The following is a 9,753-nucleotide window of genomic DNA, read 5'->3' on the forward strand; positions in this document are numbered from 1 at the left end:
GTGTTTGACTTTCATTTGATTCAATTGGCTTTGTTGAATGCATTTGACTTTCATTCGATTTAAAAAGATTTCTTTTAATGTGTTTTACTTTCATTTGATTCAAAAAGCTTTGTTTGAATGTGTTGACTTTCTTCGATTGAAAAAGCTTTGTTTGAATGTGTTTTACTTTCATTTGATGCAAAATTTTTTGTTTGAATGTGTTTGAAATTCATTTATCTTAATCAGCTTTGTTTAATTCATTTGACATACATTCATTCAAAAATCTTTGTTTAAATGTGTTTGACTTTAATTTGATTCAAAAACCTTTGTTTGGATGTGTTTGACTTTCATTAAAAAAGCTTTGTTTAAGTGTGTTTGACTTCCATTTAATTTAAAAAGCTTTGTTTGAATGTGTTTAACTTTTATTTGATTCAAATAACATTGTATGAATGTGTTTGATTTTCATTTCATTCAATTAGCTTCGTTAATTGCAATTTACTTTCATTTGATTCAAAAAGCTTTGTTTAAATATAGTCGACTTTCATTTGATTTAGAATGCTTTGTTTGAATGTGTTTGACTTTTATTTGATTCTTGACCTTTAATTTGTTTGAATGTGTTTTACTTTCATTTCATTAATTAGCTTCGTTAATGCATTTAACTTTCATTCGATTAAAAAAGCTTTATTTGAATGTGTTCGACTTTCATTTATTTCAAAAAGCTTTGTTTGAATGTGTTTGAATTTCATTTGATTCAATTACCATTGTTTGAATGTGTTTGACTTACATTTGATTCAAAAAGCTTTGTTTGAAAATGTTTGACTTTCATCTGATTCAAAAAGCTTTGTTTAAATGCTTTTACCTTTAATTTGTTCAAAAATCTTTGTTTGAATCCATTTTTCTTTCATTTGATTCAATTAGCTTCATTGAATGCATTTGGGTTTCATTCAATTCAAAAAGCTTTGTTTAAATTTAATTAACTTTCATTTGATTCAAAAAGTTCGTTTAAATGTGTTTGACTTTAATTTGATTCCATTATCTTCATTGAATGCATTTGACTTTCATTCGATTCAAAAATCTTTGTTTGAATGTAATTGAATTTTATTTTCTAAAAAAGCTTCGTGTGAATGTGTTTGACTTTCATTTGATATAATTAGCTTGTTGAATGCGTTTGACTTTCATTCGATTCAAAAAGCTTTGTTTCAATGTATTTACCTTTTATTTGATTCAAAAAGATTTATTTCAATGTGTTTGACTTTCATTAGATTAAATTAGCTTCTTTGAACGCATTTGTTTTTCATTCGATTAAAAAAGCTTTGTTTGAAAGTATTTAACTTTCATTCTATTAAAAAAGCTTTGTTTGAATGTGTTTGACTTTCAATTGATGCAAATAAGTTTTTTTTATTGTGTTTGAATATCATTTGATTTAATTAACTTCGTTTAATACATTTGACTTTCATTCAATTTAAAAAACATTGTTTCAATTTGTTTGACTTTCATTTGATTCAAAAAAATTCGTTTGAATGTTTAGACTTTGATTTTATTCAATTGGCTTTACTGAATGCATTTGAATTTTATTCGATTCAAGAAGTTTTATTTGAATGTGTTTGACTTTCATTTGATGCAAAAAGTTTTGTTTGATTATGTTTAAAATTCATTTGATTTAATTAGCTTCGTTTAATGCATTTAACTTTCATTCGATTCAAAAAGCTTTGTTTGAATGTGTTTGACTTTCATTTGATTTAAAAAGCTTTGTTTGAATGTGTTAGACTTTTATTTGATCCAAATATCATTGTATGAATGTGTTTGATTTTCATTTCATTCAATTAGCTTCGTTAAATGCACTTTACTTTCATTCGATTCAAAAAGTTTGCTTAAATATAATCGACTTTTACTTGATTTAGAATGCTTTGTTTGAATGTGATTGACTTTTATTTGATTCAAAAGCATTGTTTGAATGTGTTTTACTTTCATTTTATTAATTAGCTTCGTTAATGCATTTAACTTTTAATCGATTAAAAAAGCTTTATTTGAATGTGTTCGACTTTCATTTATTTCTAAAATCTTTGTTTAAATGAGTTTGAATTCCATTTGATTCAATTACCATTGTTTGAATGTATTTGACATACATTTGATTTAAAAAGCTTTGTTTGAAAATGTTTAACTTTCATTTGATTCAAAAAACTTTGTTTAAATGTGTTTGACTTTAATTTGATTCAAAAGGCTTTGTTTGATCTTGTTTGACTTTCATTTGATTCTTTTTTTTTTTTTTTTTTTTGAAAGGTAAGAAAAGTATATTTATAAAAAAACTGTACAAAGGAATAAAGTACACTCCTGAAAAACAAGATCCCAAACTACACAAGACTTAAACAACTAAGGCAAACAACCACCATGATTTTAAGTTCAGCCTTACCACCTTCTAGGAAGGGTTTAAAGCATGAACAAAACCCAAAACCAGGTCAGAGAGATCCCTGGTACCTTCTAAGACAAGCTCAGGGAAAACCAGACCTGCAAAAGTAGGGAAAACTACACCCCAAACCCCATACAACTAGGCTAAACAGCAAAAGACAACAACAAAGGCAACAAAAAACAGTTAAATGCAGGATTTGAGGTGCTGCAACCATTTACAATCTTCAACCTTCCATGTATGATTGATCATCTGCTAACATCTAGTCACAACTTCCCTCTTTACCCCTTTTGATAGTAAATCTGGCCTTAGAACAACTTTATACCAAAGAGCATGATTCCTAGCCATCCAAATATTGTACACAACTGCAGACAAGCAAGCCAGAGCCACTTTCTGCGGAATACAGTTTTTGCCTCTTTGTTTCCAGTTCTTCCAATTATTAAGAGAATGCAGAAGGGAATTATGAATTCCAAGCCAGTGAGCAACATCATCAATAACATTTGCACTATAGCTGCAAGCAAAGAACAAGTGATTACTGGTCTCAGCATCCTCTCCACATAGAAGGCAGTCACTAGAGTCACAAACCCCAAACTGAGCAAGTTTGTCTCTAGTTCTGAGCCTGTCTAAAGCTGAGAGCCAGTTAATAAAGGTATGCTTGGGGATGTTAAAGTGATCCAGACCCAGCCATACCAATTTACTTTTTCCATATTACCCTGAAGTCACTTGTAACCATCTTTGATTCTGTATTTTTTATTTAACCAGTCCTCAGTCTCAAACCCCTGTCTAAGATCATCTTTAACCTTACATAACAGCTTCCAGGCCCAACCAGCATCTTTCTTTGGTTTATAACCCCACCAATCCTCATCTTTGATATAGACAGCATGAACCCATCTAACCCATAGTGAATCAGATTTTTTTGCAATTTTCCAGACATAGCTTCCCAGGGCAGCTTTGTTCAAGTTTCTGCAATGTCTTATACCTAAACCACCAAACTTCTTGTGTCTGCAAACCCAATCCCAGGCAATTGGAGGGGATTTAGACAACACAACATTACCACTCCAAAGGAAGGCTCTACAAAGCTGAGTGATTCTATCCACCACTCTCTTAGGCAGAAGAACACACTGAGCCCAATAAGTATGCAAACTCATAAGAACAGAGTTAATAAGGGTAACTCTAGCAGTATAGGACAGATTTCTACTACTCCAGCATTGCAATCTCATCAATAATTTATCAATGAGTCTATCATAATCACTCACTATTAGATATTTGGCATTTAGAGGGATACCAAGATACCTAAAAGGCATATCCCCAGTAACAAAACCAGAATTCATCAAAATATTGTCCTGAACCTGCTGTTGAACATTCCCAAAGTAAATTGTTGTTTTGTCAAGGTTTGCTTGATGCCCTGATCTTGCCTCAAAGGTTTTTAAAGCTCTGATAAGAAGTTTTACAGAAACAAAGTTGCCATAAGAAAAGAGCATCAGATCATCAGCAAAGATCAAATTATTGAGAGCCAAAGGAGCACATCTCTGATGAAATTTGAAATCTCTCTTCTTACCAACTTTCCTGAGCAGCCTGGTTAGGTACTCCATCACAATGAAAAACAAGAGAGGGGACAAAGGATCACCCTGCCTCACACCCTTTTTCCCTTTGAAAAAACCATATGAACCACCATTGAGTAACAAAGAGAAGGAAGGAGTGGTCACACACTACATGATCAAGGAGATGAACTTGGTGGGAAAATTAAGGGCACTCAGCATCTCATGAATAAATCTCCAACTAACAGAATCATAAGCTTTCCTTAGATCAACCTTTATAGTACATCTGGGAGGCTTCCTCTTATTACTATAAGCTTTCAGCATATCCCGACAAATCAGAATGTTATCCAAGATAGATCTCCCAGACACAAAAGCTCCTTGACAACCATCAATCAACTCAGGTAAAACTTCCTTCAATCTTTCACAAATCATTTTAGAAATGATCTTGTAGATCACATTACAGCAAGCAATTGGTCTAAATTGAGTGACCTTATTAGCATGATCAACTTTAGGGATCAAAGTAAGAGTGGTAGCATTAATTTGCTTAAGAAGCTTACCTGAACTAAAAAAGTCCAGAACAGCCTTAGTGATATCAGAACCAATCAAGCTCCAGGTAGCCTTGAAAAACTTACTGGAAAAACCATCAGGCCCAGGAGCTTTGTCATCCTCAATTCTCCACAGAGCTCTCTTAACATCTTGCTCACAAAAATCCCTGCAAATATTGATGCCCTGGTCTTCAGAAAGCACTTTCCCTTCAGAAATAACTCCATGATGGATATTGCCATTCATATGAGTCTCAGTACCAAGTAAACCTTGATAATACTGCAGAAAAGCATCACACACCTTCTCTGGATCTGAAATAAACACACCCTCCTCAGTTACAATAGAGTAAATACTGTTCTGAAGTCTTCTCTTTCTGATCAAGCATGGAAGAAAGCTGTGTTCAAATCACCATCCTTGAGCCAGTGAACTTTAGCTTTTTGATTTAAGAAGTTAAATCTATCAGTATGAGTTTTAGCAAACTGAATCCTAGCCACTCTTTCTTGACTGATTAACTCATCATTACCAGGATCACTTTGCAACTTAATCTGGATTTCTTCAAGATGTTTCTCAGCAATGGCATCATCAACCTCCACACAAGAGAATCTACCCATCTTAGTTGCTTTTAGAAACTGCTTCACCTCTTTCAGTTTCCTCACACATTGGAACATAGGAGTGCTAGAGACCATTTTACACCAAGCATCCTTAACCCAAGGTAGAAAGTCAGGGGAATCCACCCGGATGTTCACAAACCTAAAAGGTTTTTTAGTAAAATTACCATAATCGAACAGATTGATCACACAAGGACTATGATCCATTAACCCCTCAGGGAAAAAAGTAGCTTGCATATCAGCAAATTTCAGCATCCACTCATTATTGACAATAACTCTGTCAATCTTTGAGCAAACTCTATCCTTGCCTTCCTGTTTATTATTCCAAGTATAAAACATTCCTCCTGTTGCCCAATCAGTGAGACCGGCATGCCTTAGACAAGATCTAAAAGGCTCAACCTCAGCTAAGGACACATTGCTCCCTATTATGTCACTTAAATTCAGCACACTGTTAAAGTCACCTTGCAAAATTCAAGGGCCTGTAATCTGATTACTGAGCTCAACAATCTGTTCCCAAAGCTGAGTTCTAGCACCAGCAGTATTCAGACCATAAACCATAGTGCAATCAAAACTCAAACAAGTAGCTTTGTGAGTTATAGAAACATGAATCAACTGAACTTCACATCTCACCACAATCACATCAAAGAACTGAGATAACCAAACCACCCAAATTCTACCCCCTTTATAGTAAGGGTAGTTGGCACATACAAACCAGTCATTACCAAGCCTACTAAAAACATCACCAAACTTCCTAACCTTCACCTTTGTTTCAAGAAGTCCAAATAAACCCTCTCCATGATGTCTAATAAACCAAAGAACATCACAGAGCTTGCTGGCTTTATTTAGACCTCTTATATGCCAAAAACCAATCTTATCCATGGCAAGAGTGAGAACGTTCTCCCTCTTCTAAAACACTGAATCTGTTACCACTGATACTGATTAAAATTACCCCTTGTTGCACTAGTTGAGGCACTTGACAAGCATAATCATCCTGCAATTCATCATTCAAGATATTTGTCCTACTCCCAGCATTCTTATTCTGAGAATCAGATTTTTGAATTGGCTTCCAGACTCTTTGTGGCTTTTTCTTTTGTTTATTCAACTTTTTGTTTTTCTCAGCTTGCAGCCCCTCCAATTTCCTAGCTTGGACTTTATGATTAGGACACTGAGCATCATCATGTCCAATTCCACCAAACACCCTACACACCCTAGGCTTCCATTCATATTTCACTTCCTGCTTGACTGTGTTACCAAGCTCATCTAGGAACTAATTGAGTTTTGGTAACTCAGCATTGAACTTAACCTCCACCATAATTCGAGCATACTCCAGTCTTTCCTTTGTTGCAGTTTCCTTATCAGTCTTAATAGGCTTTCCAATCATTGAAGCCAGCTTCATTAGAGCCTTTTGTCCCCAATACTTCAGGTTCAAACCAGGCATCCTCACCCAAATAGGGACCAAATCCACTGGTTCATCAGCAAGGTCCATTCCCGCCACCCATTTTTTCATTATTACACGCTTGTTAACAAACCAAACAGGTCCTGAACCCAACACTCTATCCCTTGCATCAACAGTTCTGAATCGAACAAGGAAAATCCCATTTGCCATTAAAGAAACCTTGTCTACACCAAATTTACCCCATATTCTTGTAACAAACCCATTGATAATAGGCAATGGTGGTTTGATTCCAATCACATGGCAAACAATTGCAGAATTCCAGAAATCAATCTCTTGTTGCACATCCTCCAAATTGACGACTATCCCTTACAGAAACATTTCTCCCCTCAGAAAGGTCTACACCCTCATCCCTAGTCCCTTGAAACAAGCTCTCCCTCCAATTTAATCGAGCTACATAATTAGAGTTAGGGGATTGAAAACCAGAGGAATTCAAATCGGGGTTCTTCGAAATTGGGGAAAATGCATTCATATTACTCCTAGATTTCTCAAGCATCAAAATAGGAGTTGGATTATCAAAATTTAATACACTATTGTTGTGGGTAAAAATACCCCGTACACGTGGACAAATCCCATAGTGACACGTGACCCAGTTATAGGGTGACACGTGTCACCACGGGAAGATGCCACGTAACTCAGAGCCCTTAAGGACTCAGGCTAGTCTCGTCGCGACACGTGGCCCAGTCAGAGGGTGACACGTGTCGTCATGAGAAGATGCCATGTGTTAAGGGCATTTGTTCCCTTAATAATCAACATGCCAGAAAACCCTAACAACGTCAGGGCCCAAATCCCGAGAGATACCAATGAAAGCCGCAAAGCGGCGCCCCCAGAGTAGCACGTGGCATTCACTGATTGAGCAGCCAATCACGTCACGCAAATCTAGGGTATAAACCCTAGAGAGGGGCACGAGTCCCACCCCTATAAATACCCCAATCATCCATGATAGGGGGGGATTAAGACATTTAAAAACAACAGAGCATTAAATAGCTCCACCTTCTCTCTACTTTCTCTCTCTAGCCTTTTCCGTTCTGATCACTGACTTGATCGTCGGAGGCGAATATTCCGTTGATCGGAATATTCGTTGTTTTGCAGGTTGGACCGTTTCGTTGCCTGAAGAGCGTGACTAGTATCCCAGGAAATCCAAAAAACACCCGAAACAACTATCACAACAAGTAGCAGTACGAAGCTCATCATTAATGGCGGATGAAGAAGAACGAACTACCTGAAGCCAATTGTTAAAGTCCTGCTTATGCTCACCATAGTCCTCCTCAACTGCCTCCTTCATAGGTCTAGGATTCTCCATTACTCCATCAAGCCAACTCTCAAAGGAAACGTCCTCAGAAGCAATGCTCTGTTCTTTCCTCTTCGTATAGTTCCTTGTTTTGGGTCAAGAATTCTGCCTTGCTTTCTGCTTTTTCTTCGATTTAGATCCTGAACTCTTGCTTCCTTTTCCCTTCTTCCTCTTTGCCATTGAAATCGGGCTAAAAATGGAAGATCAAATTTGTCGGTTTCAATCGATTTTTCAACTTTCTCTCTCTAGTTCTTGAGACTTTCTCACTCTAGGGTGATGTTCTTTTTAAGTAATATCACTTCAATATACTTTTGTGACATCATTATTTTCCAAAATTTCAAAATACTTTCATTTGATTCAATTAGCTTCATTGAATGCATTTGAGTTTCATTCAATTCAAAAAGCTTTGTTTAAGTGTAATTAACTTTCATTTGATTCAAAAAGCTTCGTTTAAATGTGTTTGACTTTAATTTGATTCAATTACCTTCATTGAATGCATATGACTTTCATTCGATTAAAAAAGATTTGTTTAAACGTGTTTGACTTTCATTTGATTAAAAAACCTTTGTTTGAATGTGTTGGACATTCATTAGATTCAATTGGCTTTATTGAATGTATTTGACTTTTATTCGATTAAAAAATCTTTGTTTGAATGTGTTTGACTTTCATTTGATTCTAAAAGCTTAGTTTGAATGTGTTTGACTTTCATTCAATTTAAAAATCTTTGTTTGAATGTGTTTTCTTTCATTTGATGCAAAATGTTTTTATTTAATGTGTTTGAATTTCATTTGATTTAATTAGCTTCGTTTAATACATTTGATTTTCATTTGATTCAAAAATCGTTTTTTAAATGTGTTTGATTTTAAATAACTGTAGGGAATATTTCAAGCGTTAATCCCCTAGCTTGAACCCCACTGTGATCATACACTAAAGTATGGTGGCGTCCAAAGGGAAAGAAGATAGAGCAAAAGAGTCGCCAACAAGTTTTAGGAACTTGTAAACCGTTCATAGGGTGAAGGTTACACTCCTTAACGATCCAAGAGATCGTCAACTCCATAAGGTCTTGAACCAAATAGGGATCGGGGATGAAGGTACAAATCCAACCTAAAAGAGATTGAACCTGCCCTTAAAATAGGCCTATACTTTATTCTGATCGTATTCATGTGCGATTTCTGACTAACATACAATCAATAGGATTAACCCTAAACCTGTTTAGCTATGTTGGTTGAATTTAATGCACAAATAAATCTATTATTGGCGATCACTTGAATTATAATCACATTAACCCTAAACAAGATTATTAAATATCTTATTAAGCGTGATTACAAGCATAGATTCCCTTTAAACATGCATAAAAAGGTGTGATCAAGCAATAAATAATAATATATATATCAAGCAACATAATAATAATCATCAAAATAATAGTAAATAATCATAAAAATAATAACCATAATCATCATAATAATAATCATAATAATCATAATCATAATAATCATGTTAAAGCATAATAATAGCAAGATCCTAGGCATGATACTAACAAGATTAATAACAAACCCTAGCATGTCACTAACAATAAAAATCAAATCTTTAACCCTAAGATGATACTAACAATCATAAATATTAGGAAGAACATAAAAGGCATCATAACAATCATACTCAGTATTAAATTTACTCTAGACATGATACTAGGAATCATAATAACAATCTAAGCATGAACACTATATCATAATATCAATAAAAACCATTAAACTACTTAATTTGATGCCTCGTACCTCTTTCCAATAACAAAATACACACGTTTGTAAATTCAAGGAAAATAATAAACAAGACAATTAAATTAAATAATTGAAAGAGAGATTTGGGACCAAACCCTCAGAAATTAAACCTTTCACGTCTAGGGCGAAGGCAACTTCGAATATGGTAAGGTGTATCTAGAT

The 9,753-nt window shown here is 34.7% G+C and overlaps 1 protein-coding gene across 1 annotated transcript; it reads right to left on the reverse strand.

Moving 5' to 3' along the window:
* Nucleotides 1–2,395: 2,395 nt before the first annotated feature.
* LOC145574205 (uncharacterized) lies at nt 2,396–7,828 on the reverse strand. The gene is made up of 9 exons (XM_081631949.1): nt 7,693–7,828; nt 6,376–6,833; nt 6,022–6,237; nt 5,567–5,978; nt 4,874–5,494; nt 4,168–4,775; nt 3,114–4,092; nt 2,644–3,012; nt 2,396–2,484 (listed from the first exon to the last, which is right to left on the reverse strand). The coding sequence occupies exons 1-9, from the start codon at nt 7,826–7,828 to the stop codon at nt 2,396–2,398; spliced, it is 3,888 nt and encodes a 1,295-aa protein (XP_081488075.1).
* Nucleotides 7,829–9,753: the final 1,925 nt, after the last annotated feature.

The sequence above is a fragment of the Chenopodium album genome, chromosome 2, assembly GCF_948465745.1.
Source record: "Chenopodium album chromosome 2, dcCheAlbu1.1, whole genome shotgun sequence".
Lineage (NCBI taxonomy): Eukaryota > Viridiplantae > Streptophyta > Magnoliopsida > Caryophyllales > Amaranthaceae > Chenopodium > Chenopodium album.

Coding starts and splice junctions, on each gene's coding strand:
- LOC145574205 (XM_081631949.1), bottom strand. CDS start 7,828: ATGGAGAATCCTAGACCTATGAAGGAGGCAGTTGAGGAGGACTATGGT. Junction 6,238..6,375: donor ATGCTCGAATTATGGTGGAG/GTTAAGTTCAAT, acceptor GATGATGCTCAG/TGTCCTAATCATAAAGTCCA. Junction 4,776..4,873: donor AGTTCACTGGCTCAAGGATG/GTGATTTGAACA, acceptor TGTTTATTTCAG/ATCCAGAGAAGGTGTGTGAT.